A 15,954-nucleotide genomic window follows, 5' to 3' on the forward strand; every position below is an offset into this window, starting at 1 on the left:
AAGCCAAAGAAATAAAGCTAAAACCTTAGTGAAAGAAGAGAAAAGAAAATGCTTGGAAGACTTCAGACATACTTTAGAACAAAATTTTAAAGGAAACCAAAAACTCTTCTATAATGTTTTAAGAAGAATGAAGTCAGAAAAAGAATACCCCATAAAGTTTATCAAAAATAAGGATGGAAAGTTACTCACAAATCCCAAAGACATCATGGAAAGGTGGAAACAGTACTTCCAAGAATTATTGGAAGATGCAGGACATGGAATAAATAGAACCCTAAGAGCAAGACATGTAAGCAAAATAGAAGATCGAATTGAGGAAATTCATGCAAATGAACTGTTAGCAGCAATAAATAAAATAAAACTGGGCAAATCAGCAGGCCATGACCAAAACACACCAGAAATGTTAAAGAATTTAGGAACAAAAGCCATAAAATTTCTCTTACACCTATTCAATGTCATATGGAAAAAGAAAATTATTCCCAAAGACTGGGAAATAGCAATAATAATCCCTATATTTAAGAAAGGAGATAACCGTAAATGTGAAACCATAGAGGGATTCTGCGTTCCAGGAAAATTGTATGTCTGTATTTTAGAAGAGAGGCTTAGGAATCAAATAGAGGATACTGGACGAAATGCAATATGGCTTTCGAAAAAATAGAAGCACACAGGATCTTATATTCAATCTTAGACAAATGCCAGAGAAAACATTGGAATATGGAAAAGAACTACATGCATGTGTTATAGATTTCGAAAAGGCCTTTGACCGAGTTCCTAGACACTTAATATGGCAAACATTAAAGAAAAACAAGATACAAGATAACTTAATAGCAGCCATACAAAACTTCTACAAAAGTAATAGGAATTATGTAAGGACCCTGCAATAATAGATCAAAAGAATTTGAAACAAATGTAGGAGTGAGGCAAGGCTGTATCCTCAGCCCTTTTCTTTTCATTATAGTAATGGATGAAATTTTAAAGGCATGCCAAACAAAAACAAAAAAGTTCCACCAAGGATACAGGAAACTGAAAGAAACCAGGATTTCACACATGGCTTTTGCAGATGATGTAGTGATTCTAGCAAATACAGCTGAAGATTTGCAGTACAACATCAACATTTGGTATGAAGAAACAAAGAAAAAGAATATGACCATAAATATAAATAAAAACTAAAACAATGATATCTAGAAACCATCAACCGGAACAAGTTCACTCCTTTAAATACTTGGGATAATATATACAAGAAGATGGTAGACTAGACACTGAAATTAACAACAGAATAATGGGGGGAACAAAGCTATTCTATACAATGAAAGGCCCACTCCTAGATAAGAAAGAAATTACCTATAATATCAAAATGGCAGTGTACTGTTCAGTGTTTGTACCAACATTAACATACAGTTAACTATCAACTGTATGTTAAAATATGGTGTTTAACAACAGGAAACACAAACTACAAACAATTGAAATGAAATATCTTAGGAAAGTGGCACAAAAAATAAGACTAGACTGAATAAGATATTAAACTATAAGAGACAGCCTTCAAGTTGCACCTCTGAACCAATTCATAACACAAGCCCAAATGAGGTGGTTTGGACATCTTAATCGAATGGAAGAAGGAAAAATAGCAAAAACTGTATATGAAAGCCAGAAAAAAGAAATATAGGCAGGCTCAGAAAATGTTGGCAAAAGAAAATTAAAGAAAAATTAGAAAAGAAGGGAATTAACTGGAAAGAAGCAAAAGAACAAGCCTTGGACAGAACGGCATGGAAATCTCTTTGGCAAAATCTCGACGCTTAAAACACAAGCGATCATAGACGAAGAAGAAGAAGACAATCATTTCCTACTTTGCTATTTAGATCCCCAATAAGGACCAACTTTTCCTTTTTCATTTGTCAGTTGCTTTCTCTAAAGCCTCAAAAAAGTTCTCTACTTCTACCATAGTAGAACCTTCTATGGGATCATAGGCACAAATAAGTCTCATTATCCAGTTCCCCATTCTGATACTTGTTCACATCACTCTACTATGGCTACTCCTTCTTTTCCTTGATTGTCATTGCCCGAATATAACATTTTGTATTTATTGATGAGATGTTTCTCACCAGTTTTGGTCTTTTTTTGTTTCAGTCATCCCTGTTATGTCAATCCGGTACTCATCTAATTCCACAGCTAGCTCCATTTCTTTGCCATTCAGGTTTCTTATGTTGATAGTACCAATCTTGAACTCTGATGTTGATTTGGGGTGTGTTTTAAGATTTGTTCCAGTAGCTGACTTTTCGCTGCTTTCCCTGGTGAAAACAATGGGGACCTTGTTTAACCAGGCAACGCCCCAGCCAGCATGAAATTCTGTTATGCTGTACCATCATTTTATATTTTGATTTAAGCCAATAAGAATACAATTTTGGTGACTAAATCCAAAATTGCCTGCCCATCCTCATTCTTTCACTATCCAGGTAGATACCTAACAGGGTGTACTATGAGAAGGTGAGAATTGGACATTAGGTCAGAAGCCCTGGTTGGTTCTCCACATTCCTTTAAAGGCTGTGTGAAGGTCTCCTCTCAGTTATACAGCTTTGACCCTTAAGCACCCTTTCCCAATGACGTTTACATTTATATTCATCCAAAAGGATGGATGGATGAGGAAGGGATGAAGTTATGGATAAAGAAGTTGTGGTCAGGATGTCCTGGCAGGTAATACGTGTATTAAAATTTATAATAAAAATAATAATATTTACATGAAAATTTTGATGCATAATTCATGTCTTATATGCTCAGAATATTTTTTTTTCAAAAATTCAACATGAAAAATGCGCTTCGTCTTATAAGGCAAAAAAATACAGTACATAAATCACTACATAGTTAGTTGGATCCAAGGCCTTCAAAATAAGTCGACACTCTAGAGACTTTTTTATCCTAAAGGAATAAAGTCATTCATTCACTGACTTATTCTGTTACTGGGTTGTTTAATATATATGTAATCATGTCTACCAGACTAAACACCTTGTTTTCACAACAACAAAGTGTTCATCAGAGTCAGTTTCTTTGTTAGATCCTTTCCAAAAATATAAAATATATTTCTTCTTTTCCATGGGATCCTTTTTTTTTATCTCCCCATTTAGCATACATCTGCTCCAATCATCCTTTCCACCTCACTAGAGTACAAATATTCTTACCTCTCACAGTTCAACATGATGCACAATCGCCAATTCTTGACTAGAAAAAAACAGTTTCTTCTACTATTTCATAAACAACATATCTAAAGTAGAGTTCTTCATGTTAAGCCACTTTACAGTTTCAGATCTCACTAAATTCCATCACTTTATCGAAATAGAATCACAAATAGATCCAGCATCGTTAAGACAGAAGATGAAACTTTTCATTCAATATTTCCTCAAACATTGCATTAAAACGTCATCTCCAATATCTTCTTTTATTTACTAAACACTAGTTGACAGTCTCACTCTTCTGGTTTAAAAAGTCACAGTGCTATGATTTCTTTTTGGAATCTTCTATCAACAATTCTCCTGATTGTCACATTTTCTTAAAAAACTTCCTAAGAACAAAATTTTCTGCCTTCCATTTTCAAATTTCCATTCTCTCCTTGTTTTCCTCCGTACCCTGGATACTGAATGCTCCCTCTGTCAGTTACCCATTAATCTCCTCGGTGAGCATGCACACTTTATGTAAATGGCAAGTGTTCAGATATCTTTTGTTATTTGTGAAGACATTCTCTTTAGGCTAATGACAACATATGAATCATATGTAGTAATGATTGATATGTTGTGGTTAGCTAAAAGAGAATGTCTTCACAAATAACAAAAGATATCTGAACACTTAACAAATATGAATACAATAAAGAAGACTGAAATTATTATTACTATAAGAATATAGTAAGTAATCAGTTTCAAATGCTTTTCATTTCATTTTAACAAATCAATAACTGGCACATTGCAAATGCTGATCATACATGTTACAAAAATCAAAACTAATAATATACTAATAAGAGAAACAATTGCAAAAAGAGTCACAATTTTAATTATGATTGTTTTTACATAGTTATCAGGTTGAATTTTGGCCTTCATAATTCTTGTAAGACTAGTTAGTGACTCACTATAATACTTGTTTAGTCACTGCCATGACGCTTGATAATTTTTTAATGTTGCATACCATTATATCCTTTTGTGTGTGTGTGTATATATATATATACACACACACACACATACAGGATACCTTGGGAAGAATCTGCCAAAATTTAGGAATTGATTCTTGTAAGTTTACATTTCATGTTTTTTTTTCCTCGTCTTAACATAGATGTGATTTCACACAGGAGAGAGAGAGATAAGATAGCTGTTTTATGATTTGGCTGCTTATTAACTCCATTGCTGCTTGACGATGCAAGTATCATAGGCTAGTTACAGCTAATTATTATAAGTTAGTTTGGTAGGAGATATCTTATTGAATAAAAGTAGATTACTAATATTTCAATTAGCATAGAATTATGCAGGTTTTTCATAGTCTCATTGTCATTTGTTCATAGTGTTCAGTTATATATCACTGAGTTAAATGTCTGCTGAAAAGATGTCATCCAATTTCAAAATGAAGGATATGCTAATCCACTTGATTTACAGTTTTTGTAATTCTACTCTGAAAGCTGCTATTTAGAAATACTAACAGTGATTTTCTAATCGTTATCTTCAACAAACAAGTTCTTATTGTTATACACAGTAGAGAAGATGGACCATTTGGTGTTTTATCTGAATGACATTAATCAGAAGTTCAGAGTAACATGCTTAGCAGTGCACCACAATCCTGCAACAGGTATACTCAGTGAATATTTAAATGCCTAATGTTTGGTGGACAACTAAGTAAAGAGCTCTTGCATCCATGCCATTTACAGGAAATACTTCTTCCAAATGCAGATTCAGATTATAGCATAGTGTACATTTTTGTCATTGCTTATTTGCATGTTCTGGTATGTGTGATAAAAAAAAAAAATCTCTGTTTGATGTTTGCTTGAGATGGAGTGAATAATACTTATAATAAGCATATATGAGCATGTAAGAATCCTCATGCAGCAATTGAAATGAATTTTCATTGTCAGTTTTCTGTAAATATGCATGGACTTGTTGGGGGCTAGTTTGACCATATGTTCAGCAATTGTTAGTGGAGAAACATACTGTAACATATTTTGCAAAATGAGTTACTGATCATTTTCGTGGCTCTTCTTTTTTTGACATGACAGTATATGTATCCATCACAATGGAGCTGTGCCTTTTTTTCTGATAGGTTTCTAGCTAGCCATCACTATAACCATAACCAATTAACCAGCACTATTCCAATCATTGAATAAGTCAAAGAAGTCCTTATCCTTCGCTAGGTCCCAAGAGATCTAGTTGACCAAGAATAAGGACTATTTAAACTAATACTTCTGGAGATCACATGAAAGCATTAATGTATGTGCAAAAGGTCACACTGCATCAGAGAATTTTGGATGCTGCTAGCAACATATTTAGTAGCCAACCAAGAATAAAAATAATAATGAAATCATTAATTACAATATTGAGAAATGTGTATCGAGTGAAGGTGGACATTTTAAGCAACTGCTGTAAGAGCTTTATTGATATTCGTGTCTTAATATAATTGATTTCCATTTTAAGAGTAAGTATTAAGGTGATATTAAAACATCTAATTCTAAAATAAATATTTAATATGGTGTTCTTGTTTTTTTTTCTTGCAATTGTCCTGTCTTTATACAGATTAAAATTCACATCCATTTAGGGAATTAGGTCGCAAATTTTGGCAGAAATTTTAAATCTAATTACTTTATTTTTTTCCATTTTCAGATTGAAAGTCTGAAGGTGAGTGTTTAATCCTGTTTCATATTTTGAGTATTATGTTTGTGTAAAGGATTTAATAATTAGAATGATTAAAATTTTGAAATAAGAATTTATAAATTGCCAAGTTTGTTATTGTTAATCAATCTTCTTGTCATTTATAATTTATTCTCCAAAAGTGTGTATTAACATCCTAATATTTATTTTGACCATTTATTTAATGGTCAAAATAAATATCAAGAAGGTGGCAAAATATTCTGGAGGTTGTTGAAGAAGCTTAAGAATGGAGGAAAGAGTGCTGTAAAAGGAATTAGAGATGATAAAGGTGACATGAAAACGGGAGAAAAAGATATCCTTGAGGTATGGAGTAAATACTTTGAAAAACTGCTAAATGAAACAAGCAGTGATGACAGCACAGTGGTAAAAAACACTGACCAGGCATGCAGTCAGGAATACATATCCATACTAGAAGTAGAAAAAGCCATGAAAGGCTTGAAATGTGGAAAGGCAGCAGGAGTAGATGATATTCGACCAGAAATGCTGAAGTATGGTGGTATAAGAGTCTTACAGTGGCTGCACTGCATAGTCCAGAAAGCCGGGACAGAGGGACGAATTCCCGATGACTGGAGTAGAGCTCTCATAGTACCCATATATAAAAAGGGAAATAAAATGAATGTGAGAATTACAGAGGTATTTCCCTACTGAGTGTTCCTGGCAAGATCTATGCAAGTATACTTGAGAAACGGTTGAGAAGAATTGTGGAAGAAAAGCTTGGTGAAGAACAAGCTGGATTCAGGCCAAATAGAGGCTGTCAGGATCAGATCTTCACTTTACGACAAATAGTCGAGAAAGCATGGGAATATAACAAAGATCTGTATTTAAGTTTTGTCGATCTGGAAAAGGCATATGACAAGGTGCCAAGAGAGAAGCTATTCAATACGCTACAGTTATATGGTGTCAATGGGGCATTATATCAAGCAATACTTATCTTTATTTGAGTTGTAAGTCAGCAGTTAGAATTGAAGGAAGTACAGGAAGATGGTTTAATGTTAAATCTGGTGTGAGACAAGGATGTACATTATCCCCTCTGTTATTCATTATCTATATGGATCACATTATGAAGGAAAGTGGTATTAAACATGATATCAAAATTGGAGATGTTAATGTCAGCTCTTTGCTTTATGCAGATGATATTATACTTATAAATAAATCCGCTACAAGTCTGCTAGATTCTCTGACTAAATTGAATAACTGTTGTAATAGATATGGTATGAAGGTCAGCAAGAAAAAGACAAAGACAATAAAAATAGGCAGAATCATTGAAAATGTCAACTGTGTTGTGAATGGAGAACCTGTGGAACAAGTAAAACATTTCATCTACTTAGGCACGATTTTTACTGAAGATGGTAAATTAAATATAGAAATAGACAACAGAATCAGCAAAGCTGGTATGGTAGGAAGCCAATTGAATAAATTCATATGGAATAAGAGAGAAATTAGTCGGAACACTAAATAGCTGTATACAAGACAGTGTTCAAACCAGTTTTAACTTATGGATCTGAGAGCTGGGTCAGAAGTAAAACACTTGACCAAAGACTAGAGACTGCAGATATGAGAGTCCTAATAAAGATTATAGGTGTGAACAGATGGCATCAATGGCAATATCATATTAAAAATGAGGATATTAGGAAAGAACTTGACATTGTCACCATTCAGGAATGTGTTAGCAGAGCTAATCTCAGGTGGTATGGCCACTTAAATAGAATGGGCGAGGAAAGATTAGCAAAACAAGTGTTCTCTGCCAGGTTGGCAGCAAAACGACTCAGAGGAAGACCAAGATATAGGTGGTTTGATACGGTACAAAGTGCCTTAGACGATAGAAATATAAGATCTGATAATGTTGGAGTCTTGACAAGTAACAGACTGATTTGGAGGAAAATTGTAGATAGGAAGTTAGTAATGATGTAATTTTTTTTCATGTAGTACTATCATATCCTGTACACCCCTTGAGGGTACATGGCAGGAATTTGATGATGATGATGATGACGATGATTGGGTGCAATTAAAAAAGAATGCAGAAGAGGAAATAATGAGAACTTGGAATGCCATTTCTGAAACCTTTAGTTGTTTAAAAAGCTAGCGACAGCTATATTATCAATTTTCTCCTTCAAATATGCTTGAGTCAGTATTTTCTGAAATGAATTTTTATAAAAGACAGTTTAAGAAATAGAATGACTGATGAATCTAGTTCAGCGTGTGTATTACTAAAAGTGACAAAATATGAACCTGATATAAAGCATTTGGTATCTAATGTACAACAACAAAAATCTCATTAATAAATTGATAGGTTGACATTGATTTGTATACGATAATGTGTATGTCAAATTATCAGTTCATTTTTATGAAATTTTATGTTAATTTTTAAATTTGTCTCAATAATATTCTGCAGTTAATTTTCTATTAATTTTTCCCCTATTAAAAACTGTTTAGCATGTCAGCAACTCAATAAATATTATTTGTAAATTTTTGGTACTTGCACATAAAAAAGGTTTGCCACCACTGTGCTAGGCTATCTGCAGAAAGACCAATATGAGCTCTAGTCTAGTTGTGGATGAATTTTTTTAGGCATTTTTTCCCAACCAGTTTCTGAGTTAGTCTTTTTCATCTAGAAAAAGTACTTTTTCTGTATGAAATTTGGGGCTTTTACCTTGCAATGCAATAAAATCAAACATAGAACTTGGACTATCTCAAAGCAGTTGTCTGTAACTTCTGTCCAACACTATTTCCACCTCTATCATACCTAGATGGCTGTATTGCATCACCCACAGATAAAGCCAGTTTTTCAGACTTCATACTTTGCTTCCAGTGCATGCATGCATGCATGCATGACTGACTATGGTAAATTTACCCCAACCATTCCGGATGTCCACCAAACAATGCCTCCTATATCCTTTTGCCAAAAAGAGATCAGAAAAATACTGTCCAAATTAGACACAAAAAAAAAGTCTCCTGTTCCTAATGGTATTCCTGCAATTGTCCTGAAAGTTTGTGCACCAGAACTGACTCCTATCCTATGTTGCCTGTATATACTCTCTCTTACTCCACTAGTGTCTATCCCACAGCCTGGAAATTGGTCTATATTTAATCCATTCTCAAGAAGGGCAACAAGTCACTGCCATCTAACTACTGCCCTATCTCACTTGCCTCAGTCCTGTCCAAAGTAATGAAAAAAATCAGCAATTCCTACAGGCATGCACCTAATAAACGACTGCCAGTATGGATTCCTTCGTTGCTAATCAACAAGAGATCTGCTCACATATGTCATCCATCTCTGGACAAATGCCATGGAGAAGTTTGGCGAATCTCAAGTGGTTGCACTTTATCTCCAGAGCTTTTGACTGGGTTTGGCACAAAGGCTTACTAAGCAAACTATCATCGTTTGGTCTGTCTCAGGGCTTCTGTAGTTGGATTACCAGCTTTCTGTGTGGATGCACACTATGTGTGATTGTGGATGATTCCTTATCCTCCCATTATTCAACTAATGCCAGGGTTCCACAAGGTTCCATCCTCTCATCAACCCTCTTCCTGCTATATATATATATATTTATATTTTTTTTACGTTGAGCCGATACACAAGAGGTTGGTAGATCAACCTATAGCACATTGGTACTATGTATGGATTGCAGATGACAGCACATTACACTCCTCCCTTTCTTTTGATGAACCTTACTTCACAACTCACTTCAACCTACAGAACATCAACCACCAGTGTCCTCAATTCTGATCTCCAAGCCATCTTCCAATGGGGTTCAGATAACTTTGTCAATTTCAGTGCTAATAAAAACCCAGTTCTGTCTTATTTCTCTAAAAAAAATCCCAGTATTATTTTTTACAATACCCAAATTCCTAGATGATTTGAGATTTCTCTTGGAATTACCCTGACATCGAGCCTCTCCTGGCATAAACACATCACAACCATTGCATCCTCAGCTTCAAAAACTCTAGGATTTCTCTTTCTCTCAAGACATTACTTCATCCCTGAACAGCTGTTAACCTCATAGAAATCACAAATCTGCCCAGACTTATTAATGACCTATCTCTTACCAATTCACTCCCCCCAATTTCGCACACTTGTTTGGTTTCTGCAATATGTATATTCTACAAATATTTCCATGGGAAATGTTCATCTGAAATAGCATCAATAATTCCCCCACTTAGTACTAAGCCTGTTGGAGCACGTGCAGCTGCTTACATCCCTTCACAGTGCACCTTGAAACCTAGTACTAATGTACTATAGGTTGATCAACCAACCTCTCGTATACGGGCTCAACATAGAAAAAAAATACAATGATATATAGTGCTACAGATCATGAGAAATGCTGTAGTTGTCTACTTTATCCTTTCCTTGGATGCATCTGAAAATCATTGATAGCCTTGGGCCAGCTATTAGTGATGTCTCTAGATGGAGACATCACCAATATAGCCTTGCCTACTTCCTCTGGGGTATAAAAGGCAATACAGATATTTATTTTTCCTCATGGCACGTAACATCTACTTATGTCTTGATCTTCCTCTGGATCTTTTTCCTGCCAGTTTTCTTCAAACACTTGGTTTGCTAATCCTATTTTTCATTCTGTTTGTGACACACACAGAGAGCTAATCTTAGGTTAACTCTCTGCTTATATATTAATTATTAATGTCAATGGTTTATTTCTGGTATCTTCATTTTTAATGATTCTGCCATTGATGCCATCCATTCATCTACTAATTTTCCTTAATTTGGATCCATGAGCTGGCTTAGAAATAAAATAAACAATTAGAGACTTGCAACAACAGATATGAAAGCTGCAAGTCTCTAATTGTTTATTTTATTTCTAACCCAGCTCACGGATCCAAATTAAAATTGAAAATCCAGATTAAAAAGTTAGCTTGGTATTTTAGGCTGATTTCTCCCTTATTTTATATTAATTTATTATGCTTGCTTTCCACCATGCCAGATTAGCTTTTACTGTTTATATCATCTTTCCCTAAATGCAATAGTTTTAAAACAAACTACAGTTTTTGTTGTAAAATATCACAAACTTCGTCAATGTTTCATAATGGTGACAGTGCATTGAGTTGATAGCAAGTTCTAGAACTGCACTGCATTTTGGCAAGCAGATATCAAGATATAATCACTGTTTTACTTTATTAGAGTGAAATTGCAGGGTAAGGATAACCTTTAGAACTTCATTGCTATCAAACACAATCTAATCTTTCAAAAGAAAGATCTTGTATCACTTCTCTTTACTTTTGCTACCATCTGCAACTTCATATATAAGATTTCTCTTCTTGGGGGAATTTACACCTCCAGCCTTTTGTGACACAAACATATCTCACCCATATTTTCTTGAGCCTCCAAGAAATGTAGTGTGCTTTTCCACTCAAGATGCTATATCACACCTCTACACCTTTAAAACTGTATCAATCCCAAATCCACTAAACCTTGAAATACTGCTCGCACATTTGGGATGGTGCACCTAAAATGTCTCTAAGATATCAAAAAAAGTAGTATACAGGGAATCCCCATATATACTACCACATCTGTGGGACCTTATTTATGTCTAAGGTCCTTAATTAATGTTGCAAAGTGGATGGCAGCCCTATGACAGATCTAGAGCAGGAAGAAAATGTCATCAGGAAGGTCAGTGACTCTAGATACTTAGGTTCAACAATGAAAGAGGATGGTGCAGCTGAGAAGGAAGCGGGATGCAGGATACAAGCAGGATGGAGGAACTGGAGAGAGAGAGATGGCTGGAGTCCTATGCGATAAGAGGATGCTGATCAATCTAAAAAGCAAAATCTACAGGAGAGTAGCGAGACCAGCTATGACGTATGCTATGGAAACTGTGGCCCTGAGGAAAGATGACATCAGCAGGATGGAAGAGAAATGACTATATAAGGGGAATGGTGAAAGTTATGAACTTAGGAGCAAAAATTACAGGAGGCAAGGTTGAGATGGTTTGGTCATGTGATGAGGAGGAAAGAAGAGTATGTAGGAAGAAAGGTCATACAGATGGATGTGCAGGGGAGGAGGAAGCACGGGTGGCCAAAAAAAAGATGGAGGGAGATGGTGGAGGAGGACTTGAGGATGAAGAACTTGGATGTGGCTACAGCCCAAGACAGGAGGTTGTGGAGGAGACTCACTACAAACAGCAACCCTACTTAAGTGGGAAAAGCTGCAGAAGAAGAAGAAGTCTGCTGTTAAACTCTCCAACAAGACATAATTAAGGTCTAAGGACCTTATTTATGTCTAAGCTGCCATCCACTTTTCAACATATACTCTGTCTTACTTCTGCTCAGTCTCATACCTCTCTCTCTCTCTCTTTCAGTATTTTCCTTCAACTTTCCAGTTTAGCTGCCACTTCTCTTGATTCTGTCCACAGTACGATGTCATCTGCATACAACATAGTCCAAGGTGCATCTTCTCTCACCTCCTCTGTCACCACCTCCATCACAATATTAAACAGGAACAGACCCTTGATGCAAGCCAACTGTCACTGGAAAACTTTCTATTTCTCCCAGGCAGGTCCAAACTCTTTTCTTCACATTTCTGTACACCACCTGCACCAGGCTGACATATTTCTCCAGTACCTTATTCTTCCTCAGACACCTCCAGATGTCTTGCCTTGGCACTCTATCATACTTTCTGCAGATCAGTAAATACCAGATGTAGCTCCCATTGTTTCTCTCGAAACTTTTCCATCATATGTCATAACCCAAAGATAGCATCTGTGGTTGATCTACCAAGCATGAAGCCAAATTGCTCCTTTGCGATCTCCACCTCCTTCCTCAGTCTTCCATCAAGAACCCTCTCTAGGATTTTCATTGTGTGTGTGGCATCAACTTTATTCCTCTGTAATTCTTAGTCTTGTGCATTCCCTTGACTCTTATAGATGGGGGACAAGAGTACTTTCCCTCCATTCCTCGGGTATATTTTCCTGTTGACAAACTTTTATTAACAGGTCCCACAGCAAGTCAATTCCCTCTTCTTCCAGTGCCTTCCATGCTTCCACTGGGATCCTGTCAGGGCCCACCAATTTTCCATTCTTCATCCTCATTATGGTCTCCTTCACTTCCACTCTATTAATGTTCTGCACCATTCCCTCATAAGGCTCCCCCATCTTCTCTGTGAGTCCTTGCATTTTCTTCATTCAAAGTCCTTCAAAGTATATTCTCCATCTGTTCCTTATATCCACATCCCTCCTTAATACCCTTTCTCTGATCTGCCTCACATGTATGATGTCCTTTGATGCCTTATTTCTACATTTTTCCGATCAATAAATCTTTTTCTGTCCTTCCTTTGTTTCTAATTGATCATAAAGCAAAATTGATATGACGTGGCCTTCGCCTCTGCAACAACTCTCTTGGCTTCTCGCTTTTTCTCTCTGTCCTCTTCCACTCTTGACTCATCCCACTTCTGCTTTGCCTTCCTCTTAGCTGCTGTCACTGCTTCTTGTACATTATTATTCCACCACCAACCCTCCTCCTGCTCTCTAATCTTTCCAGATGTTTCACCAAGGCACCTCAATTGCACAGCTTAAAATTACTTTTGAATTATGTCTCCACCAATCTTGTACACTTTCTAGTCCATCCGAAATCCTCCCTAAAACGGTTCCTCACACTCTCTTCTTTTAAGCGAAACCACTTAATTATCTTCCTCCCATGGCTTCCAAAGGTTCTTCGACTTTATTTTAAAGTCTGCGCACAGCATCCGGTGTTGCTGCGCCACTTGATCTGTTGGGATTACCTTACAATTTGTTACTGCCTTGAAATGTTTTCTTCTAGTGAAAATGTAGTCAATCTGTGAACTGTTGTTGCCACTTCTAAATGTTATCAAATGATCTACCCTCTTACAGAAGGAGGAGTTTACAATTGCCAGATCAAATGCTACTGCAAAGTCCAAAATCCTCCCTCCTTCCTGGTTCATCATTCTCACTCCATGGCCACCATGCACCCTTTCACAGTCCCTATTCTGTCTCTCTATGTGTCCATTCAAGTCTCTTCCGACAATCACTATATCGTTTTCTTCCAGTTCCCTCATTTCTTCATCTAGCACGTTCCAGAATTCATCTTTCTCTTCTGCTGTACAGCCAACTTGTGAGGCATATACACATAAGATGACTAGTTGCTCTTCTCCAAGACTCAGTTCCATTCGCATGATCCTGTTGTTCCTCCTACCCACTTCCAGCACTTCTCCTTTCATTCTGCCACACACCACAATTCCAACACCATTTCTTCTCTTATTTGTTCCAGAGTAGAACAATTTATACCCATCTCCTTGTTCCTTCGCCTTTTCCCCCCCCTTTCACCTTGTGTCCTGCATGCATAAAATATCCAACTTCCTCTTCCTCCTCATGTCTGCCACCTCTCTTCCCCTTCCAGTCATGCTTCCAACATTCAACATTCCTACTTGCAACATTCTCTCCACTTGCTAGGAAATGAATATCAGACATAGAAATGTTTTGGGAAAATCTGGAGAAAAGAGTGTAATACTGGTAAGCACCTTCTTGATTTCTGTTCAAGATATGGACCGGTCATTACTAACATGTTCCAACAAAAAGATGTACTCAGTTTCACATGGAGAGGACACAAATATCTCATTTAGTATGTTATTGTTGATATATGATATCTTCATGATAGTTCAGGATATAAGACTATAAAAGGGATTTGAAATAGGAAGTGATCACCATTTAGTTGTGAGCAGAATAAACTTGAATATCATACTGAAAAGAAATTTGTGCAGGGAAGTTTTAAAAAAATCAAAGGAAATTTTAAAAAGAATCCCTTTGCAATTCAGTGGCAGATGCTAAAGGAAACAGACTGATTTAGCCAAAAAAAAAAAAAAGAAAGTGTTTTCTATCCTTGCAGAGGTTGGCTGCAATGTTAGAAAAATCAAAACTCCATATTGGATTCAAGAAGTTAAGGAATCAGTCAAGGGGAAAAAGTAAGCATATTTAAAGTTTCTGGTTAGTAATTCAACATGTTCTCTAAGAGAATGCAGAGGAAAATGTAAAAAAGGAAGCTGTATGTAAAAATAGCTAAACAAACATTACGGGTAGACTAGTAAGATTATAGAAGACCAATATCAAGAAGATGGCAAAATATTCTGGATGCTATTGAAAAAGCGTAGAAATGGAGACAAGAGTACTGTAAAAGGAAGTGGAGATGATAAAGGTGAAGTGAAAACTGAAGATAAAGATTTTCTAAATGTCTGGAATAATTATTTTGAAAGATTGTTAAATGAGATTTTGAACAATATTATTTTTACCCAGACAGGGAGCTTGCCTGTTGTAGAATCCCCCAACCTGTTGCACCTGGGTTTCATTTCATGTTGCCTTCTCTTAGGTATGTCACCAACCAAGGCTAAAGAGTCATATCTATCCATCCAGGAATTAAGTCAAAAAAGAAAGATCCCCCTAGTTATTGGATACTCTTATAGCATCGGGGTCAGAAGAAAAGAGTTGGTCGAGAGAGAGAGAGACCAAATAGGACAGATAAAAGAATTATAAAAAGAAATATGCATATATTCAAACAGAGATGAAAGCTGAACAGCCTATTACAGAGGGGATAGGGACACATGCTTTGAAATGGTATTGACACATCCAAAGAATGACAGAAGAATGATAACCATTGAAAATTATGAAGGGGTCACTCCCTAGAAGGAAGAAAAAGAGGAAGACCGCATGGAAAAGGACAGTTATGGGAGTGGTGGAGAAAAGAGGCTTATGGCACAAGAATTGGAGTGATTATACAAAGTGGAATCTGAGAATGGGCAGTTGCTGTGGATTTTAGGATGACATTGTTAGCATTGAGGAATGTGTGAGCAGAGCTAATCTCAAGTAGTATGATTCCATTGAATGGAATTGGAGAAGAAAAGTTGTTTGAAAGAAGAATAAGAAGATGTAAAATGAAACAAGAAGTGATAGAACAGTGGTAGTAAATATTCCAGAGGAATGCAATCAGCAGTACATATTAATACATGAGAGAGAAAAAGCTGTCAAAAACCTGTATGAAAAGGTAGCTGAAACTGATGATGTTAAACTAGAAACACTCAAATATGGTGGCATTAAAACGTTTTACAATG

General features: G+C 36.1%; 1 protein-coding gene across 7 annotated transcripts in view; it reads left to right on the plus strand.

Annotated features, from left to right (window-relative positions):
• Positions 1 to 15,954, plus strand: part of LOC150095252 (uncharacterized) — a 542,725-nt gene that overhangs the window by 207,549 nt on the left and 319,222 nt on the right. For all 7 annotated transcript variants that reach the window (XM_090410531.1, XM_090410526.1, XM_090410528.1 and 4 more), the window contains one exon: positions 5,838 to 5,852. In XM_090410531.1, coding sequence (XP_090266657.1) covers positions 5,838 to 5,852 — 15 coding nt within the window. The remainder of the gene's footprint in view (positions 1 to 5,837; positions 5,853 to 15,954) is intronic.

This window comes from Typopeltis vanoorti, chromosome 20 (assembly GCF_054136105.1).
Source record: "Typopeltis vanoorti isolate ZY-2024b chromosome 20, IOZ_Tvanoo_1.0, whole genome shotgun sequence".
Lineage (NCBI taxonomy): Eukaryota > Metazoa > Arthropoda > Arachnida > Uropygi > Thelyphonidae > Typopeltis > Typopeltis vanoorti.